This window comes from Mytilus edulis, chromosome 3, assembly GCF_963676685.1.
Source record: "Mytilus edulis chromosome 3, xbMytEdul2.2, whole genome shotgun sequence".
Taxonomy (NCBI): Eukaryota; Metazoa; Mollusca; class Bivalvia; order Mytilida; family Mytilidae; genus Mytilus; species Mytilus edulis.
The window spans coordinates 2491392-2515293 of record NC_092346.1 but is presented as its reverse complement, the minus strand read 5'-3'; the positions used below and the strand labels follow the sequence as shown (position 1 = coordinate 2515293).

At 32.0% G+C, this 23902-nt stretch overlaps 2 protein-coding genes across 3 annotated transcripts; one reads left to right on the top strand and one right to left on the bottom strand.

The window, feature by feature from the left end:
• Window positions 1-2272: 2272 nt before the first annotated feature.
• On the bottom strand, window positions 2273-10385 carry LOC139515623 (complex I intermediate-associated protein 30, mitochondrial-like). 2 transcript variants are annotated; one of them, XM_071305247.1, is made up of 4 exons: window positions 10324-10385; window positions 5951-6430; window positions 3660-3845; window positions 2273-2512 (listed from the first exon to the last, which is right to left on the bottom strand). In XM_071305247.1, the coding sequence occupies exons 2-4, from the start codon at window positions 6407-6409 to the stop codon at window positions 2294-2296; spliced, it is 864 nt and encodes a 287-aa protein (XP_071161348.1). In that variant the 5' UTR covers window positions 6410-6430; window positions 10324-10385; the 3' UTR covers window positions 2273-2293. The 2 variants fall into 2 exon arrangements, with proteins under 2 accessions (XP_071161348.1, XP_071161350.1); XM_071305249.1 differs by having other exon boundaries at window positions 10225-10351.
• Window positions 10386-10397: 12 nt separating this feature from the next.
• Window positions 10398-23064, top strand: LOC139515622 (nuclear exosome regulator NRDE2-like). Its single transcript, XM_071305246.1, has 10 exons — window positions 10398-10540; window positions 12321-12393; window positions 12927-12982; window positions 13786-13912; window positions 16306-17243; window positions 17885-18139; window positions 19182-20576; window positions 21361-21485; window positions 21873-21944; window positions 22872-23064. The coding sequence occupies exons 1-10, from the start codon at window positions 10486-10488 to the stop codon at window positions 23013-23015; spliced, it is 3240 nt and encodes a 1079-aa protein (XP_071161347.1). The 5' UTR covers window positions 10398-10485; the 3' UTR covers window positions 23016-23064.
• The last annotated feature ends 838 nt before the right edge of the window (window positions 23065-23902 follow it).

The following is a 23902-nucleotide window of genomic DNA, read 5'->3' as shown; positions in this document are numbered from 1 at the left end:
CTCATTGGCAATCATACCACATCTTCTTTTTCATATCTCCACTAGACATCAAATGAAGTAGATGAAAGCAACTTGAAGTTAATTATCACACTCAGCACTTTTAGCCTATCTTGTCCAACAATCAAATAGATCTGATGCTATGTACTTTAGGAACATTTCTGACATTGGACTAATGAGACTTCTTTTAAACTGAGTTTAACGGTACATATTACTGTTTGTTTGTGCGATCTCACTTAATATGTTTAACACCACTATATTGTAGGGCATGTCCCAAATCAGGAGCTTCTGGCCTTTGTTAGTCTTTTATTTTTTGTCAATTTAAGTTATATGTTTAGGAGTTTAGTATGGTGTCCATTTCACTGAACTAGTACATATTTTTGTTTAGAGGCCAGCTGAAGATCTATAGGTGCTGAATTTTCTCACTGTGTTGAAGACCCTTAGGTGGACTTCAGCTGTTTTTTTACTCTTTTGTTGGGTTTTCGTCGCCTAACTTTATAGAATGATGCTTTCATCAGTAATTGTACATGTACGATTCGCTCGTGTATGTAACAATCTTTTAGATTTTAACGAGAGAAATTTATGTATTACTGAAAAATTATTACACCAGGGTTTTCGATATCACAAACTAGTCAAAACACTTACTAAATTTTATCATCGGTATTAGGACATCATTTGTAAATATAGCTCAACATGCAGACTTCTTATACGTTCAGGTATTTCACATCCAATTTTTTATGGAATGCGAAGTCATCAAAACGTCATCTTTTTAAAATGATCAAATACAATATGTTACAAGTACTATTTTTTAAAAAAAATTAGAGTAAGCATGGACTTATATCCAATTGTTCAAAATATTTGAAGAAATTAAACAAAAGCTCTGTTATTCGACTTTTGACGATGCGAATTTAAGCATAGATGCAATTTGGGTACTCCTCATTTCAGAATCATTGATGGTTTGGAGGTCAGTTTAGACCAATTTTTCTATGATTCCATATGGATTAAAAATCGAATTGGTATACCTATATAATAAAGAAGGATAAGGCTACAAAATAAACACAGAATGGACATTATTGTCTTTATCATAAAAAAACGTAGGTGAAAAAACTGTCAAAATAGGTGCAATTTGGGTATCGTCACGTTAGTTACGATACTGTTGTAAGGTCATTAAAGATTGCATATTTTGGCGTTAATATTGATTCACTTATAGGGTCTTTGCATCTGAACTAAACACATTTATTCAAAAAACAGTTGTTGGCATGACACAGGTTATTTTCTTCTCATATATGTTATGATGGTATGATACTAAACCCCTAACGGGAAGGATTGTGCCTGATATTCATATGATTAAATCATAATCTTTCAATCAGTTTAATTGAAGTCTGGAGCTGCTAGTAGTCTGTTGTTATTTATGTATTATTGTCATTTTGTTTATTTTCTTTGGTTACATCTTCTGACATCAGACTCGGACTTGTCTTGAACTGAATTTTAATGTGCATATTTTTATGCGTTTACTTTTCTACATTGGCTAGAGGTATAGGGGGAGGGTTGAGATCTCATAAACATGTTTAACCCCGCCGCATTTTTGTGCCTGTCCCAAGTCAGGAGCCTCTGGCCTTTCTTAGTCTTGTATTATTTTAATTTTAGTTTCTTGTGTACAATTTGGAAATTAGTATGGCATTCATTATTACTGAACTAGTATATATTGGTTTAGGGGCCAGCTGAAGGACGCCTCCGGGTGCAGGAATTTCTCGCTACATTGAAGACCTGTTCGTGACCGTCTGCTGTTGTTTTTTCTATGGTCGGGTTGTTGTCTCTTTGACACATTCCCCATTTCCATTCTCAATTTTATATAAGAATTCTTGTAAGTAATTGCACATATGTGTTCTCTGACCAAATATTTTGCTGAGCACCTAAATTTCTAGGTTAATAGGATATTATACTTTAAATTCTGAAATTGATGCCAGTACTTTTGTTTTATTGTGATTTTTGAAGACTGGAGAAAAAACGTGAGATTAATTATTAACATTTCAGGGCAATGTGCATATAGATATATGTGTTAGATGTCAGAATATAAGTTCATATTGTGATTACTATCCAGTTGCATTATTTGCATTAAAATGCAGTGACTGCACTAGTGTAATAAAAATAATTCTACAAAACAACGCCATACGCCGCATTGCAAATTCACCTTTAAAGCACCATGCATCAAAATTTTTCTAGGGAAGACACTGGGCACAATCAATTTACACTAACTATGAATGTAAAACATCAATAAAGTTAAAATAAAATTTAATCACAACGTAATAAATTCATGACGATACATTTCATAAGCAAACTCTTCCACATGACTTTCATCATTGATTAACCCAATATAATCCACTTCTAACTGAAATGGTCCTTCTACATTATCGGCAAGAGTTAATCCAAAATTACGCACATTATCTAAGTCTATCTTCCTCTGTTCGTCTAATATTCTACCTTTATGTGACAAGAAAAACTTTGAGAAAGGAATCTGAAAAAAGACAAAGAATAAATATAAGTCTTATGATCTATGAACTGTATATACATGTACTATCAATCAAACATTTAATAAAAGCAGAAGGGACAATGGTCATGCATTTCACTATGTAATTCACACATTGATTTCTTCAATAAAGTAAATTTTTTCTTCTTCAATTATTTGAATAACCATGATCTGAACATGAATTCCTACCACCTGTTTTGTATTTATTTTCACTCTCCATAATTAAACAAAAAGGAAAATAGTCAAGAATAAAAGGTAAACAGCAGATCGATATTGGTGTGATTAAAGCATGTGTGTTACCTATCATTAGTGACCAATTAATGGCAGTGAATATAATAAGGTCAGATCTTATAACACTCTACATTTCACCTTTAATTTGAATTTCTTGCATTCAGTGTAAAATTTCAAAAAACAGCCAAAATAGCCTTATTAGTAAGACCTTTGATGAAAACTTTCTTCATGGCTTCTATGAAGTGGAATAATTTAATATTTGGTCTAAAGATTTTAAATGTTGAGATGGAGCAGATAAGCAATACTAGTATTTACATCTGCCACTCAGTGACTTCCTGTTTGCTTATAGGTTGAAATTTTACCACTTTTGTTGTACAAATAAATTTACGTCACACTTTTTATGTCTTTTATGGAAAGGGAATAATTCTTTTATAGTCTGTCTGCAAAATTATGATGTTGAGTTGTAGCGTGTTAGCAATTTTAACATCTGCAGTACAATCACTTCCTTTTTGACAATTGCATGTTTGAAATGTTGAAGCACTCTTTGTACAAGGAAAAAAATCTTCAAAGTTTTCGTCATCATCAGTCTTGTCTTCACAAAAAAGCTTGAAAATTTCAATACTTAGCTTGAAACTCAACAGTTCTTTCAACTAAAACAAACAAGCCAAGACTTCATGTTTAAATCTGTACTTTGAGCAATAATTGTTTACTTTTTACACATTGTGACTTAGCTGAAGATTTGTTGTTAGTTTATTTTCGATTTATGAGTTTGACTGTCCCTCTGGCATGTCTGGTATATTTCGTCCCTCTTTTTTTGTCTCATTGGCACTTATACCACATCTTCTAAATCCTAATAATTTTAACCTTCAACTTAAACCTTTTGCTATATATTGTTTGAACTTACTTTGGCTATCTGCCAGTAAGGGCCTCCTCTTGTAAACAATGTGAAATTATACATGTCAAACCACTGAACATCAAAATATCTGTGCATTAAAATACACAACTGATATGGTCGTCCATCTCCCCTTACACGTAATATCAGATGTGTAAACATACTCCAATCATACGGTTCTTGTCTTTGAAATGATCTCTAAAAATAATGAATATATTTATCATTACATATTTCATGAATATCTATAGCATATAATTATACAGGTATTTTACACAGAATGAACTTCCATGATCAACAGACCAAGTATTTACTATGACAAGAGTGCACACGCTGAAATGTCTCGCCTTCTATACTAATCACTGATATTATGTTGATAGTCCTTAGTATAAAGCTAAGCTTTATAACAACTGTCACATAAACTTAACATTAACCAAGATAACTAAACATAGACCAATGAACCTTGAAAATGAGGTCAAGGTCAGATGAACCATGCCAGGCAGACATGTACAGCTAACAATGCTTCTATACAACATATATAGTTGACTTATTACTTATATAGTTTAAGAAAAATAGACCAAAACACAAAAACTTAACACTGTGCAATGAACCGTGAAAATGAGGTCACGATCAAATAAAACCTGTGCGACTGACATAAAGATCATAAAATATTTCCATACACCAAATATAGTTGACCTATGGCATATAGTATTAGATAAAAACTTTGACCACTGAACCATGAAAATGAGGTCAAGGTCACATGACATCTGCCCGTTAGACATGTACACCTTACAATAGTTCCATACAACAAATATAGTAGACCTATTGCATATAGTATGAGAAAAACAGACCAAAACACAAAAATTTAACTATAACCACTGAACCATGAAAATGTGGTCAAGGTCACATGACATCTGCCCGCTAGACATGTACACCTTACAATCGTTCCATACAACAAATATAGTAGACCTATTGCATATAGTATGAGAAAAACAGACCAAAACACAAAAATTTAACTATGACCACTGAACCATGAAAATGAGGTCAAGGTCAGATGACACCTGCCCGCTAGACATGTACACCTTACAATCGTTCCATACAACAAATATAGTAGACCTATTGCATATAGTATGAGAAAAACAGACCAAAACACAAAAATTTAACTTTGACCACTGAACCATGAAAATGAGGTCAAGGTCACATGACATCTGCCCGCTAGACATGTACACCTTACAATCGTTCCATACAACAAATATAGTAGACCTATTGCATATAGTATGAGAAAAACAGACCAAAACACAAAAATTTAACTATAACCACTGAACCATGAAAATGAGGTCAAGGTCAGATGACACCTGCCAGTTGGACATGTACACCTTACAGTCCTTCCATACACTGAATATACTAGCCCTATTGCTTATAGTATCTGAGATATGGACTTGACCACCAAAACTTAACCTTGTTCACTGATCCATGAAATGAGGTCGAGGTCAAGTGAAAACTGTCTTACAGACATGAGAACCTTGCAAGGTACGCACATATCAAATATAGTTATCCTATTACTTATAATAAGAGAGAATTCAACATTACAAAAAATTTGAACTTTTTTTTCAAGTGGTCACTGAACCATGAAAATGAGGTCAAGGACATTGGACATGTGACTGACGGAAACTTCGTAACATGAGGCATCTATATACAAAGTATGAAGCATCCAGGTCTCCCACCTTCTAAAATATAAAGCTTTTAAGAAGTTAGCTAACGCCGCCGCCGCCGGATCACTATCCCTATGTCGAGCTTTCTGCAACAAAAGTTGCAGGCTCGACAAAAAATCAACTACAAAGGTAATGTTTAACCTTAACCGCTTTATTAAGTCAATGACAAACAAAAAATTTATAATGAGGCAGTATATTTAAATATTTTCTAGCACTGATAATATTCAAAAATTAAAAATTAAATTTACTCATAAATCAAATTTTCTGTTACTAATATGCAAGGTGCAAAGATAAGATTGAACTTTAAAGTGGAAACTATCAATTGAGACTTCTGTGGAGTACTGTTTGCATAAAAAAATAATTGAACTACTCCACCAATACAAAAAAAACTATTTTGTTGTTTGCAGAAGAGAAAAAGGGGAGATAATTCCTAATACAAACTTTCAAATAAGAAAGTTGTTATATAAATGAAAGCCTGTTATATACATTGATATACATGTACCTGAAATTATAACTTTCTATTTTCGGTGTTGACTCTGTCTAAACCAAACACATGAACAAACAATTTCACCTGAAGATGTAAATGTAACCTACCGTTTTGAGAGGTGACCTCATATTAGCGTAGCCTGTACTTGTAAGAATGCCATCTTTAGGAAGTCTTTGAGATAAATACCCATGAAATAAGGCCTTGTTATTCTTACTTAGGGCTATCTCAGCCTTACTGAAACCTTCTAAATTGTCTCTATCAGAAGTAACTACCCATGGTTCTAAAGTTTTAGCACCATCAAATTTCCAAAAATATTCATAATCATTATGATTTGCTATGAGCATTCTATCTTCCCTCCATTTGTCTTTCATTTCTTCACCAAAAACTTTGATGTCTTTTTTAAATATCTCATAACCCTCTTTTAACCGCTCTGAGACTGGGCGTTCAACCCTGTGGTTATATCCTCCTTTGCGGTCAATCTCATGAATGAAATTTACCGACGTAATAACTGGAGAATGACATCTAGAACACAGATGTAAAATCTGTCTTGTCAGGACTGACATCATTTAACACTAATCAGCTATAATCTGAAAAAAAAAATAAAGATTTTAATTTCGATTTAAACAAACATTTTGTTGATGAAATTCTAGATTGTAGGTGGAGCAATGGACAAAAAAGATGGGCTTACTTATCATATGTTAACCATATAAACTGTAAATGAAACATGTGTTAGAAATCTCTACTGGTACCTTTCTATCTCTATCGAAAAGTCTTCTATATTCATAAGAATAAGACATTATGTGAATTAAAACATTTCATATTCAGTAAAAAAAAGTGTGAAATTCCAATATGTTTGTAGAAAGTTTCTATGGGGAGATAATCATTATTTTTTTCAAAAAGTCTTTATTCAAAAAGAATAACATTTAGGTTATCTCCCCATGGAAACTTATCAATAATGTATTGTCATTTCAAACATATTTTACTGAATATATGATGTTTTAATTCAAATGATGTCTGCTTCTTATGAATATCAAAGACTTTTCGATAGAGAAACTATATGAAAGCTTCTAGTTTAGACATTTTTATAGCAATTCAAAATTACAACATTCAACCTTTAGCATGGCAATGACTATAAAATATCTATACAAACTGTTTTAAACTGATTTTTTACAATAAAACAACATTTAGGTGAACAAAAATCATTTAGGATTGTAAGTATGTTTTATTTCATCACCTTGCACTTTCACATTTTGACTTTTAAAACAGTTTGTTCAAAATTCTGACCAGTAGAATTAACAGTTTGGTTAATAAAACAAATTGGAATTTGGTCAGAAATTTGAATGAGTTTCATTAGTTGGAAAGCAACACCAACAGTCAAGTCACTGTAACAAAATTTGACACAAGACCTTCAATATCAATTACGGTAGTAAAAACATTTAAATTTTAAGTGTATGAAGTGCTTTTCTGGTTTTACCTCCACACAAATGCTCAAACATTTGAAAGCCAGGAATGTTAATGTTTAAATATGCTGCAAAATTAGAAGCTTTATGACTGACCTTTATAAAATCACTCAATATAAATAAGTACAAATTTGACTCTCCTAGAGGTCTTAATTTGTTTGGTTTATGGGTTATCTCCCCTTTACCATAAAAATAACTCTATACATCTTCAACTGTGCATTTTTTTTTCTTCTGATTATAGTACATTTTGTGTATTCACCAAAAAACTTAGGGTTACTATCATGACTATTGATCTTTACAAATGTATTTTTTTTAATATTTTTTGCTAACAAAAATATTATGATCTTTTGTAAGTAAATTTATTTCACATTTAAATATGTATTCTGAGTTGACTGGTTATTTTGTTGGTCAGGTAAGTCCATTTATTTAACATAAAATTAAACAGACTGTCACCAGATGAAATAATTACCAAACGAGGTTAATCTAAGCCATCTAAGTGTGACTGTTGATAGTGTAAGACCAAAGTCTTTAAAATTGGTATTTGCTGCAAAGACTGATCGGCTCCATATCAGAATAATGTGTACAGGTAAGTTGAAATATCTTAGTGCAGGCAGGTTACATTGTGAACTAACACATTAAAAATCATGTTCAGCATGTCAGTTTAGTAGAAACATTAAGGTCTAGGGGCTAACTAAAGCCCTCCTCAAGGTGTGGGATTTTCTTGCTGGGTTGAAGACCCATTGGTGGCCTAAGGCTATTTTCTGCTCTTTGGTCAGAGTTGTTGCCTCTTTGACACATTCCCCACTTCCATTCTTAATTTTATGTTATTGTCCTGAATATGCATATTTACATGTATATCATGTATATATAGTTAAGTCTGCCAATTGATATTTTATCGTATGTTTTTCTTTGTTGTGATGTTATGCTATTGTTTCAGAAAAAGGGAGAAGGTTTGGATCCATTAAAACGTTTAATCCCGCTGCAAATGTTTGCACCTGTCCTAAGTCAGGAATCTGATGTACAGTAGTTGTCGTTTGTTTATGTAATATATACGTGTTTCTCGTTTCTCGTTTTGTTTATATAGATTAGACCGTTGGTTTTCCCGTTTGAATGGTTTTACACTAGTAATTTTGGGGCCCTTTATAGCTTGTTGTTCGGTGTGAGCTAAGGCTCCGTGTTGAAGGCCGTACTTTAACCTATAATGGTTTACTTTTTAAATTGTTATTTGTATGGAGAGTTGTCTCATTGGCACTCACACCACATCTTCCTATATCTATGATATACAAGTCTAAATTGAAAACATCTTTAAACCTATCATTGCCTTGGATAAAAACAGCAATTTGTATACGTGTGCATGTAAAACAAATTTCATGGTAGAGTGTTCTAAATACAGCACAAACACATTTTCCAAAGGACTGACAAAGTGAAAAAGTGTATTTTAACAAAATGCATTTGACTAACAGGTCGAACAACTGATGTTGAACAGAGTTTTGTGGTAAAAAGCATTACATTTATATATATATATATATATATATATATATATACGTTTCATTACATTTACATGATTTAGTTGAGACAAACTCAAGTTAGGGAACGGAAACAAAATCTATTTTTTCATTTGTAAAGGGGCATAACCATTGATAACCCTAGAACAGTAATCAAAGTGCTTGTAAGCACTGAATGGTCATGATGGCAAAGATTGCTTCCATTTATCAGTAGGAGGTAAAATTGAATATTGCATTATATAAGGCATTGGTTGTACTTGATTCAACTACCATTCTGGACAAAGATTGATAACTCCAATTTTCAAAGAATAATTCAGAATATTGTTAGAAATGAAGGGTTAAATTTGCTTTCATTTATCAGTGGAAGGGCTAGGAAAAATTAAACATTGCATTGTATAAAGTATTGATGATCTATCATGGAAGATAAGTCCAATTTTAAAAATTCTTTGATTGATATTTCCATTTGTAAAGAACATAACTCGACCAGTAAAAGTGACGACTCCAAATTTAAACTTGATCTGTATATTATGGTATTAAGCATTGTGTATAAGTTTCGTAACATCATGAACATTTGGTTTCATGAGGCAAACTTAAATTAGAGAACAGAAACAAAAATTTAGTAATTTTTCCATTTGTAAAGGGGCATAACTCTAGAGTAGAACGGTAAAAGTGATGCCACCAAAATTCTAATTTAATCTGTATTTAGTGGTCATAAACATTGTGTATAAGTTTCATAACATTTGGTTAAGGCAAACTAAAGTTAGAGAACAGAAACCAACTTTTGGACGTAAGGCCAAGGGTAAATGTTGGCTCTGCTACAGTGGGGGCATAAAAATCTTACAAATTTACTGTTGATGCTTGCATTGTAAAACACACATAATTATAGCTCTGTATAAAATTTGGCATCTTTTTGTGGTAAATATTTTGATTAGGTCTGACCCTGAAAAAAATACCGAACATGAGGGTATGATAACCATGTTAGGCGATTGGACCTACCTGAGCCCTTCGTCATAAACACCCTATTGTAATTTGTCTGCCATTACTGGTCATCACAAAGTTTCATGTAAAATTTTTAGGTCAATATAGAAAATATCTGACACCACAATGGAAATATGTATTGTAGTATGACGTCAATAGTTCAAGCAAGGCTATTTTATTTTTTCTGGGACGCCTTAGATCAAGATCCCAAATTGCAAAAACCAATAAGGTGTATAGTTAGAGTATAGTCATTTGTTTTAATGTTTTTAAGTTTTCAGAACGTGAGTTGGATACATGAGTGATGACTGTGAAATTTATATGAAAAGGAAAGGTGCATCATACTAGAGGTACATGTCATTAGAAGTATCTTTTTAGGTCCATTTTATAGTGGATTTTCCCCTTTTTATTCTAAACCTGATGTGTGGAAATTTGTCTTACTGTTTGTGGTCTAGCTTGAAATTTCTTTTGTTAATAACAACACATCTTTCATGTAAATGGATATAGAGTTTTCAGAAGTCACAACTATCAGAAACCTACAATGTCATTTCATCGTCAAACCGATTTCGGTTTCGAAGATTAGAATTCATAGTCTTTGTCAAATCAATGTTTGATTGTGATGAAAGTTACTGTTTTGAAATTCCAAGAATCAAATTGACTTTGATCTTAATTTAGACGTTTTTATTTTCTTGAAGTTTCTCAATGTTTCCTTCTGCCAAAGTAATTAAAACAGAGGAGAATGACAGCAAAAACAGACGTATGTGGTTTTTAATTTAAGGGCTAAACAATCTGGAGAGATGTCATACAGCTCAATAAATTTCCTTTAAAAAAAATCAGACCATAGCACTTGTGCCAAGTTGTGGCAAGTTGTGCTAAATTTATATGATATCAGGTCATTGTCATCCTTTCCAGGGACGGATCCATTTAAAAAAAAGGTGGGTCCCAACCCAGGATAAAGGAGAGTTCCAACCAAACATTGACATTTGTCCCCATTCATCAAACACTCTTCCTCAAAAAAGGGGATATCCACCACTGCTTCTTAAAAGTGACAGCCCTTCACCCACAATGTCCATAGTATGTGTCTGTCATACCAACACAAAACATCATTCATACCTTGTAACTACGTTCTGTTGATACTCATGATACTATAATATGAGGCAGGCATTACCTGTAAATGGGGACGAAGTCTGTATGAATTATTTTATTGTAACTTAAATATTTGTTAAAAAAAAAGAAACGGAAATACCGTAACATTTCTGATTTTGGTTCTGTTGTTAGGGATTTTAGTTGTACCGTTATTTAAGTTATGACGTCATATGCAATGTAAACAATGACACGCAATCATCAGGTAACGTTTTTTCATATCGAGGAATTATTAAAAATGAAATTGGTATTGCGTTCCTTCCTATTTTATACTAGACTGATAAATATATATTTTTACTCAAAGTTTCATACAAACAAGACCAGAAAAAGGAAGTACATTGTAGAGATGCTTGCCAATGAGACAACTATCCACAAAAGACCAAAATGACACAGACATTAACAACTATAGGTCACTGTACGGTCTTCAACAATGAGCAAAGCCCATACCGCATAGTCAGCTATAAAAGGCCAGATAAGACAATATAAGACAATTCAGGCTCCTGACTTGGGAAATATGTATACTAGTTCAGTCATAATGGACGTCATACTAAACTCCGAATTATACACAAGAAACTCTAGCCAATGTAGAAAAATAAAGGCACTAATACGCACAGTAAAACTCAGTTTACGAGAAGTCCTAGTCCAATGTTAGAATACAAAACAAAAGAAAATAAACAAATACCAATAATACATAAAGAACAACAGACTACGTACTAGCAGTTACTGACATGCCAGCTCCAGACCTCAATTAAAGTGATTGAAAGATTATGGCTTCATCATATGAATATCAAGCAAAATTCCTCCCGTTTGGGGCTTAGTAATATACCATCATAAAATATATGAGAAGAACATAACCTGTGTCATGCCAACAACTGGTTTTAGGATAAATATGTTTAATTCTGATGCAAAGACCATAATAAGTGAATCAATATTAAAGCCAAAATATGAAATCTTTAATGACCTGACAACAATATTGTATCTATATCCCTTCTTAATGAGTCTATTTAAAGGTTGTGTTAGCTTTTGATGTGAGTTCTGACATTTTTGTGCTTTGTAAAGAATATTACCATAAAATATTGGATGTGAAATATCTGAATGTACAAGATGTCTACATGTTGAGTTATATTTATGAATGATGTTCTTGTACCGATGATAAAATTAAGTAAATGTGTTGACTAGTTTGTGATAACGAAAACCCTTGTGTAATAATTTTTCAGTAATACATAAACTTCTCTCGCTAAAAACTTATACGTTTGACTGTAACCATTAATTGACTTTTGTAAGGAGTATTTTCCCTTAATTTAATATTTTTGAAATTTTGACCATGCAATTCCAGCTATTTGTAATAAACTGATAGAAATAATTATGTTTTTTTTTTATATTTTCATTTTCAGAGAGTTTGGATTGGTTATCTCTTGAAAGTTTCCAATCAGAGCTAGCAGGTCAAATAAATCAACAGCAAACTGGGTAAACTAATAACAGAATATCATACATGTATTTCATTTGTTTTATAGGTGCAATAAATTTCAGGTCACATAAATTATTTTAATAAAATATCTTTATACATGTTATATGGATTCCTTTATTTTAGTGGGTACTAATATTTTTCAAAGGAGTGAAGAAATTTGTTTTTCCTCAGATACCATTAGATGAAATCATATGGAATTTAGACATTTAAATGAAAAGGCTCATGACATAGATTTCAATTACGTCCAAAAAACTGTTTAGAAAACTTTTGACTCATTTTTGGAAGTGAAAGACTCTCATGCACCATATGTTAGATTATAAGAATTGAATAAGGAGAAATCAGAGCTTCATGAAATTTGTCAGGTGTCCTGTAAACATATATTACTATGGGATGAATTTTTTAATGCATTGTTCTTTGTTTTAAACTTGCTGAATGGATACTTTTTGTGGCTGTATCATAAGGGAGCAGTGAATAGCTCACAGTTCTACATTGCATTTGTTAATAATAAATGAATTGCATTTGTTTTATTTAGAAATGAAGATAATCATGATGAGGTTGAAAAGATTACAGATGATAGATCCTCTTCAGGTAAGAGTTTTGGAGGAATCAGTGTAATAAGATTGTCAGTCACATGTAAATGAATCATCTTAGGAGTTGTGTTAATATAAAAAAGAAGATTTGGTATGATTGCCAATGAGACAACTATCCACAAAAGACCAAAATGACACAGACATTAACAATTATAGGTCATTGTATGGCCTCCAACAATGAGCAAAATCCATACCGCATAGTCAGCTATAATAGGCCCCAATAAGACAATGTAAAACAATTCAAACGAGAAAACTAACGGCCTTATTAATGTAAAAAAATGAATGTTCATCAATACTTATTGTTAAAAATAATGAATTGATATTGAAAAAACCCATACATTTTAGTTAGTAATAAGTATACATTATAATAGAAAAAAGTAAAATACCAAAAATACCAAACTTCAAGGAAAATTTAAATCAGAAAGTACCTTATCAAATGGCAAAATCAAAAGCTCAAACACATCAAACTAATGGACAACAACTTTCATATTCCTGACTTGGTACAGGTATTTTCATTTGTATCGGTACATGTACCTTAGTAGGTGATTGGTATTAAACAATATTTTTTACAATATCGTAAAAATTAAAATCGCATTTAAGTCTAAAATGACAAAATCACAAGAATGAATGCAAACAATAATTTCTGAGTTTACAGTATTGCATGCATTCATTTCCGCAGCTTATATTATTGCATGAATAAAAAAGCAAGAATAACTATTGTGATTTCAGGTAAAGAAAGCTTCATCATATTTTGTAGGTACATAATTCATACAATTATTATTTAAATTTTATTTATTTAAGCTTCAGAATCACCAGTACAGGAATATCACAAAAAGAAAAAGAAAGAGAAAAAGAAGCATAAAAAGAAAAAGAAGAAAACAAAGGTGAAATCACCTGAAAGAAAAAATACTCTTGTCAACACTGTCAGGTACATACTTAAAGCATAGCAAATCCTAAATATACCTTTAATGGTGTGACTGACAGAGGCAGCACATACAGAACTAATGTTAATTATGGGGAAAACAAAAGGGTCTGGAATGCAATTTTTAATCAACTACATTGTCCCATATCAATTATATTTAAAGTTGAATTGGAGTTGTTTTAGTATTATAGATATTAGAAGATAGCTCTTATAATGTTATATGTGCTTTTAGAAAATAAAAATAAAAATTGGGGTGAAAGGACTCTTTTTCTGTCCAAAAACAAAATAGGTAAATTCTTAAAAAGTAAAAACAAAAAAATACTGAACTTAGAGGAAAATCTAATTGGAAAGTCCATAATCACATGGCAATATCAAATAACAAATCACATCAAAAACGAATGTTCAAGAACTGTCATATTCCTGACTTGGTACAGTCATTTTCACATGTAAAAAATGGTGGATTAAACCTGGTTTTATAGCGCTAACCCTCTAACTTTAATGACAGTCTCATCAAATTCCGTTATATTTACAATGATGCCTGAACTAAACAAACTTAACAAATAAAATTGTCAAATATGGGTACAGCAGTCATCATCATCTAACAATTTTAAAAGCGACAATTTAACAGAACACAAAAACATCTATGATTGCTTCGCGTGTCTGATGTCAGAAAATTTTATACGTCACATATATTTGTTGTTCAATGTAAATACAAACAATTTTAAAATTACACATTGGCAATGTTAGCAAATAGGGTTAACAAATCAAAAGTATGTAAGAATTAATTTCAGAAATAGACCGAGATTTAAAATAGTCCAAAATTTATATAGAATTTATAAGAATCCACAAATAGTTATTCCACTATGCGATTGAATAATTTTGACGTTTCAAGTTGTGGTTCAAAGTATTTTGTAATTCATAATAGAAATATATCATATGACATAATAGAACAATATCTTACTGATAACACATTCCTTTATGAAAGTAGGATTCTTTTGGGTTATCTCCCCTTAAATGGCAGATTTGGAAAATATTGAATTAAACAAAAAAATATTCTGTATTTGTAAGAAACAGGCATTAAACAAGTTGCATTTATGTAATTACCTGAAAAGACTTACATTCTTCTTTTGAAATTGTTCTATAAATTAAAGATCTAGAACAATTGTTTCCTTAAGCTGGGGTCACACATTCACGATGTTTACTGCCGTCCTTGACAGGACCATTCCCGATTAAAAATTATTAAAAGTCTGATCAAGATCCTATGAATCGTGGATGGAAATTCAAACTATAAATATAATTTGTAAAAAAAAAAATTTAATCACGACAACAATCAGATATTTTTCAAGAAGCTTCGATATTCAACCGTTTCCAAGCGAATTTATCCCGAAAATCCTGTTCTAAATCTGCTTCTAATCCGATTTGTATCTTTCGCCAGGTAAAATTTGACCGAGTCTGTCATGACTGCGTCCCGTTTCTACCGAATGTAATCCGACAGAGATCAGATAGTGACAAGACAGTGAACCGACGCTGACGTAAATTATCAGTTCGAAAACTGTCGGCATACTCGGGATGATCAGGTACTGTTGGAACGTAATCCTATCATGGTCTGCTCTATCGCAATTGTAAACGGTTTGTCTGGTCTGAACTATTCGGACCCTTCCCAACCAGTAGGAATCTGTTACGAACTAAAACGACTGCGTTTAGACAATAATGGGACATTCCAGATAATTGAGGATACTAATCCGACTTTTTCACTTTTCGTGTCGTATCGCTGTCTGATCTCAAACAGGAGCAATAATCGGCAATGTGTGAACCCCACATTAAGTGAGGGTTTACAGTTGTGCTACCAGAGTACTAGTGTGTTCAGATTGCAATTGATGTATTTATATTTGCTAGTTTGACAGGTGGACATTGAAATTGATGTTACCTTTTTCAAATTACTGCTAATAGTAGTCAGCTCATTTGGATATTGAATATGTAGCCAGCTCATTTGGATATTGAATATGTAGCCAGCTCATTTGGATATTGAATATGTAGCCAGCTCATTTGGATATTGAATATGTAGCCAGCTCATTTGGATATTGAATATGTAGCCTTAGGAAGTACAACTCTGAATTGACTTATTGAGAAGGTCTGTTTGACATCCTGAAATCTAGATATTTTATTATTGCTGAACTTTCTCAAATTTCTACAACGATACATACATCATGTCAAAATTACAAGAAGTTCCTATGATAATTTTGTTTTTTTCTTTCACTTATTCTTTATATTTTAATATCTTGCAAAAAATTAGTGTAAGTCATAATTAATTTACTAGTACTATAACATGCTAGTAAGAGCATTCTTAGTTTTGGGAGTTTTTGTATAAAGAGATAAAATAAATATTTCTTTTTTTTCAGAGAAGTTTTATTTAAGGGAAACAAGGTATTCATTGAAGAAATTCCAGATTTAGATTCTAAAGATGCTTATAGACTAGACAGGAAGTCAGACATTAATACATGGAATTATGGGTCTCTGTATAAAGGTCATGTGGCCAAGTACCATGGAAACCTGCATGACTGTATTGGTTCATCATTTGCACGTAAGGTGATGATGAAAGAAAATAAACAATCGAAAAAGACTGATTTTAATAGATACTGCAGTAAAGAAAGTCGTAAACGGTATCTGAGTATCCCAGTGCAAAAGTTATTACCTCAAGGTCAAATAAGAGAGGAACAGCCAGATGTCATCAGCGTGAAAGACACTGCAGTGCTAAATAAAAAAAGTGACATTCGTGAACGATTAATGGACAATGCCACAACTTTATATATTCAAGGAAAAGGAAAAGAAAGTGCAAATGATGAACCTGAGGTTACTGAAGAGAATGCTATTTTGTACAAAACAATAGCAGAATTCAATAGAAAAACTAGAGAGAATCCGAATGATATCGATCTATGGCTAGAATTTGTAGATTTCCAAGATAGAGTGGTTCTAGAAGATTCGGCCAATAAAAAAATTAAAGAAAATAACATTTTAGAAAAGAAGATTTCAATTATAAAGAAAGCCATGGAAGCTAATCAAGCATGCATTAAACTTAAAATGAAATATTTAGACTTATGTAAGGGAACAATGTCACCAGATATTGTTTCCAAGGAAATGGAGCAATTATTGTTCATCCATCCAACAAATATGTTGCTATGGCAACAGTATTTACTTTTCCATCAGAGTTGTGTATCCAAATTTACAGTATCAAAAGTCTGTAAAGTTTACCATGACTGCTTTAATAAACTGCATGGATATATGGATGGGAAACTACACACTCATACAGTCAACAAAAACCTTCATCGGGAAGTTTTAGGTAGGAAATATACTTTATACTAATAAATGTAATATGTGTAATGCTAGTCAGGAGTACTTCTTGTACCATGTGTACTAGTCATCTTTATTTACTCATTATAGTGGTTGTCTTATTAAATTGGTTTTTTTTTTTACAATCCCATAAACATTCAAAATCTTTGAGATGTACTGACTCCTGATTGAATTTGGTGATACCAAAAATTAGGCCACAAGAAACTAGAAATACTTGACTGTTTCCTTCATCTAGACAGACCACAAGTTCAATAGCTGACCTTTAAACTTTTGTCATCTAATGAAGCAGTTTAATAGTGCCCTGCCAAAAAAAAAATGTTTTGTGTTGTTTTTGTGGACTTGGAATCTTGTACAGACTGACAAGAATAAACCTGAATGTCCCCTTTGACTAGTTGTTGTTGTCTAAAACAAATTATAACAGAGAAAACATTGAAAAGAAATTTTGAAACTGTGAATGATTATTGATTGATTGGCAGGTAAACATTCTGTATCAAGAAATTGTGAATAAAACCATACTATTTACATGAATAAATTCCAAAGCAGTAAATTTTAAAACAAGTGTTTTCACAGCTACAGTGAAAACAGACAAACTTGTAATGAATTTTAACATTTCAGAGAATTATATTTCAGACGTGTTTGTACAGTATTGTTACTTCCTCAAGCAAGCTGGCCAGATAGAGAAAGCTGTGGCCAGTTTCCAGGCCCAGATAGAGTATAATTTGTTTTGTCCTTCTACAGTCCAAGGCATGTATGAAGAAAGTATGTACCTGTTTGAGAGCTTCTGGGACAGTGGAGTGGCCAGAGTTGGGGAAAGTGGTGCCAAGGGTTGGAGTTACTGGTACACAAATAAAGAGGTAGTACCTGAATTACAGGCTACAAAAAATAGTAAGAATATTTAACATGTGTTGAATTTGATAACAGGTTTATACAGGAAATGTTTCTTAAAGAATTTTTATTTGACTTGTAATATGCATGATATGTACAGTTAGCTTTCAAACCAGCTAAAATATATATTTGATCAAATCAATACAACAAAAAATTATTTATTCTACTTGAACAGTAATTCAAAAATTAGCTACTGTGAACAAGCATTCCATGAGTATTGCATGGCAATACATAGTCCCCTACCAGTTAAAAAGTCATTGTATTGAAAATGCTTACTTGATCTATAACTTGTAATAGTCCAAGGACCATAACTCTGTACAAAATCATCAGTCTGGAACAAAATTCAAACTTGAACTTTACCTTGTTATGATAAAACAATACACCAACTATCAAATCATTATTGATAAGCATTAAGAAAAAAAGTGTGGAAAACTGATTTGCCAGACTGACTTACTGACAGACAGACAGATAGATAGTGTGCAAAACTACAGTCCCCTCCAACTTTGTTGGTAAGGGTAAGGATTTGAATAGTCTATACAAATCCTTTGTAAGGGACTAAAAAATCAGTGGGATAAACATTGAAATAGAAATAGCCATTGTGTTTGCATTATTATTCCGGGACATCACGTAACTATATAGTTTTAACATTATTAATAAATCTGGCATTATTGTTTTTTCATTGATTGATTGATTGATATTTGTGTTACTTTGAAAATATTTTATACTTATCAGGTTGTTGATCAAGATTCACATAAACATGATAAATAGATGGAATGTTGCTTGTCAAATATATACAGAACACTTCATTTGGAACTCAAGTGGATAGATTTCTCATTAACAATCATGCCACATCTCCTTATTTTTATATTGATAAATGCAGGAATAAGATTCTGAAATTATTTTGGCTAATACAAAATATCAGTCTTTATACCATATGAAACATATTTGCTGTTTAACTGTCTTAAAATACTAACATGCAACTTAATTACTTATATTTATGTGTAAAAGATAGAATAATTTGTACTATATCTTTTTGCTTCAGAAAATTTGGATGCCATTGAACAAGATATAGTGAAAAAAGAACAACTAAAATGGAAAATTTGGAAGGAAATAGAAATAAAAAGGCAGACAGCTCATTGGTTACCATGGAGACCAGATTTATTGAAGAATGAGACAGAAGAGGATTGTGAGGACTTGGATCGTCTGGTCTTGTTTGATGACATTAACAGCATACTGATGGTTTTCCCATCATCTCTCCATTTCCTCTTGGTAACATCTTTCCTCCAATTTCTAAATGCTGGTATTGAAAGCCAATCTGTTTTACCTCCGTGCTCAATCTATAACTTACAAAGAATTATAAATAATACAGATATAATCCTTGTTCAAGATTACATGACTAATTCTGATATGAAGCAAGAAATTATAAAGTGTTTCTTGGATCAAATGATCGATAAATTTGAGGGTGAAGATAAAACAACATTTATTCTACACAAAATGTACTTTCACTTTCAGTTATGTCAAAATGAAAGTAAGAAAATAAGTAAATTTAAGAAATTTGTTAAAGGCATGTTAAAAGAAGAGCACTGCAGAAGCAATTTATGTGTATGGAGTGCCTATTGTGATATATTATGCAAATGTGGTTGCCATAGTGAGGCTATTGTTGTCATAGAGACTGCTTTGTCATTGGTTACTGATGATACACAGAAACATAGTAAAATAAATCTTTTCCGCATGCTTACAGAACTATATTTAGGAATAAGCTCAGGTGAAAAAGAGGCTACAATAACATGTGATCTTGGTAAGGCACAAAATGTTTTGGTATGCTTCATTGAAGATAGAAAATATGTAAAATCTGATGTGGACATATCTGCCATTTCTGTTCTGCGATGGAGGAAAAAATTGGAAAGTTTATGTGATAGCAGCATGGAAAGTATGACAACAATTAACAAGGTGCAAGATCTGTCAAAAAGTGAGCTAAAATACATCAGTGATACTTTTAAACTGCTTTCATTGTTTGAATATAGTTTTGGGAAGCATGAGCTAGAATTAGCTTCAGTAGTGGTAGAAGATGCAGTAAATCATCTACAGGAATTCATAAAAGATGAGAAAATTGAGGAGAACATAAAAGAGAAAATGAAAAATGTGATGGAAGACCTCTTTAACTTTTCTATTACATTATCCAAACACCACATGGCTGTAAATATAACGCCATTGTCATCTTTACGACATATCGTACAACATGCAATGAAAATTTTTCCAGAGAATCCATATTTTTTACAAGTTTTTATTGACATTGAATTAAAAATGTACATTTCTGGCAGACTAGACCGATATTTTAGCCATACCATTAGATCCGTTGATTCACCGATTCCTGTGATATTTGCTGTGTATTCTATACTGTGTAGACAGTCAGCTATAGATAAACAATTATATACAGGTAAGTGATTTTTACATGTTTTGATTTAATTAACATACACATGTGTTTTTACTTCACTTAAGAGGATGGAATACTGGGTTGTGGTTCAGTCGGATTGTAATCTCAACATACATCATTGGACATTGTGTGTAGCAGGTGTGCTGGAACCTAATCTTTATGAACTAAGATTGTCAGTTTTCCTGTTTGGAAATTTATGGTTCTCACCAGGCATTACTAACCCTAGCATATTGGGGTTTATAAAAAAGGAAGATGTGCTACGATTGTTAATGAGACATCTCTTTACAAGAGACGAAATAACACCGACATTAACAACTACAGGCCTTCAACAAGGAGCGAAGCCCATAATGCATAGTCTGCTATAAAAGGCCCCAAAACGATTGTCAGTTTTGCTGTTGAATTTTGTGGTTCTCTCCAGGTATTACTTCATCTAGCATACATAGGTGTGGGAAGGTCAACAATTAAATTAATGTTATTAGTAGAACTAATAAATGAATATTTATAATGCATCAGTTTTATTAAATTACGCGTATTACATGTTTATGAAAATCAATTGCACTTTTTCAGTTCTAATAGCTCTACAAATTTACTCTATAAAAATAGATCAGGACATTAAAAAATTTAGGAAAACAATAGTATCATGACTTGAGAATTAAAGGAATTGCGGAAAATGCAGTAATCAAACAAATTTATCAACTGTTTTGACTGGATGAAAATGAAAACATTGTCATGATTGTTTAACTTGAACCATAACACGCATGATATTAATGCCATTTTAATTTAACAGGGGAGGTAACTGTATCATCTGCAGGTGGATTGATCAATCGTATCCGATCATACCTAGAGAGGGCGCTAGGAAATACATCTGTCTGCCAGTGTCCTTTGGTGTGGAGGCTTTATCTCCATTCTGAGGTATAAATATTGCTTAAAATTTACTCTGTGGCTAGTTAGTGAACAGCTTACCAGATAAAAAAATATTTTTCTGTATTTAGGAGCAAAAATTTACCAGATATGGTAAAAAGCTTGTTCCATCCTGTTTAATCAGTTTATCATATTTTTTAAGGTGTTTTGTTTCGTTTTGTTTCATTTTTCTTGTAGAGTCTTCCAAGAGCTTACCAAGATAAAACTATATATCATTTATATTTTGTATTTTTTGGCTTGAAGATCAGATATGTCAAATATGTAAAGAGATAATTGCATGATATCAATGTAGGAAATTTTTTATATTATTTTATCATGTTTGGTGATATTGATCGCTAAAATAGTTTTATTAATAATATTTTTTTTTATCATAATTAGGTACAGTTTGGTAACCTTACTCGGGCAAAGGGTATATTCTACAGAGCTCTTCAGTCATGCCCTTGGTCGAAGGTTAGTGTTTCTTTATGACCTTTAAAACTTACATTAAAAATACTTCATTGGTGCAATTTCCATGGTTAAAGGAAAATTATAAAGGATCTCAAATTAGTGGAAATGGAATGATATTCAACTGTTTATTTACAACAATGTATACACTCTTGTTAAATTCCAAAGCAAAGAAATAACGCTTTTTTGCCCATTTTTGTTTCAAAATCCTTATGAAGCCAATCAAAGCAAAAGCTTACACTTAATTACAAGTTCTTGATGGCCCCTTTCTCTTGTTTGAGAATGTGAATAAAGGGAGATGTAGATGTATGTCAATGAGTAAGCAACCCATCAAAAAATAAGCGAAGGACATCTAGGGAGCAACACTCACCTACATTTTGAAAATCAAGCTGTCTGTCCTTCACTTAAACTCAGTATTTAGCTAGTTGACTCAATGTCTTCATAAAGAAGGTTTGTATGCTAGCTGACATGTTTCATAGCTAACACCCATGTACTGTAAATTAACCCAATTATTTTACCAGATATTGCATTTCCTGTTAAGACCTTACTAGCTAATTTCACTGCAATTTATTTTTTACAATTTTCTTTTTAAATTATATCTTTATATGATGTAAATTCTTGTTTTACATTTTTGTGATAATTTATAATTACTGTAAATTCAGAAATTATTGCATGCATTTATTATTGCGATTTTGTAATTTTAGACTGAAATGTGATTTTAATTTTTGCAGTAATGAAAAGATTCCTGTTTAGTTTATACAAATAAATTTTAAATGTGAGTTTAAATTATTACGATTATAACCCTGTCACATTTATCTCAATAAATTTGTGAATTTACAGTATTTTATTTTTTCTTCTCACATAATTTGTTCATTCAGAGTGTTCTATTTACTCTGAAGAGCTTGTTTGTCTAAATTTTCTTTTTCTTTCTAGGCTCTATATTTAGATACTGTGTCACTGTTTACCAAAGATAAGTTAGATGAGATCGTGGACTTGATGACAGAGAAGGAGATCAGACTACAGATCCCACTGGAAGAGGTCGATATCTTAATGGAAGATGTCATTGACAATAATTAACTTTAAAGATCAGAAAACTTTGGCTGATTAATAAATTAATTGTACTAATTGCTGTATTCTTTCCTAGAAAACATCATTCATAATTCAGTTCTTTATTTTTATGGTCCGCCTACCACAATGTTTACCCAAAAATAACATTAACTGTACCAATTTTTCTGCACCAGGTGAGCATTTCAATAAATATCCCTTAGTATTTCTACATAAAAAAAAGATGTGGTATGATTGCCAATGAGACAACACTCCACAAGAGACCAAGTGACATAGACATTAACAACTATAGGTCATCAAATGGCCTTCAGCAATGAGAAAATCCCACACTGCATTGTCAGCAATAAAAGGCCTCTAAGTCACAAATATAAAACAATTCAAATGAGAAAACTAATAGCCTAATTAATGTGCCCAAAAATAAATGAAAAACAAACATGAAACACAGCAACAAACAACAACCACTGAAATACAGGCTCCTGACTTGAGACAGGCACATACATACCGGAGGTTGCAGGGTTAAACATGTTCATATTGGTGTAAAGATATACCAAATTATGTTTTGATCCTGATTTTATAATTCACTGTGCATGGAAATGTGATCATGTTTGCAAAACTGAAAATACATTTTTCTTTCAATCTATGAAAATAAAAGTATCCACAGCACAGTCCCATAAACTATATAATCAAGACCCACCTCAATGTACCAGTGTCATTTGTTAGTTTGATGCAGTTTTGAGGACTTTCTACATTTTCCCACTACATTGTTGATGTCACAATGCTTATGTTATTACATCACAGGAAGATCATATTATTACTGTTGTGTTGAGATAGAAACACATCACAGTTTAGCATGCTCACATGAAGCTTTGAAGATCTTTGAATGCTAATTTCAGAATTGT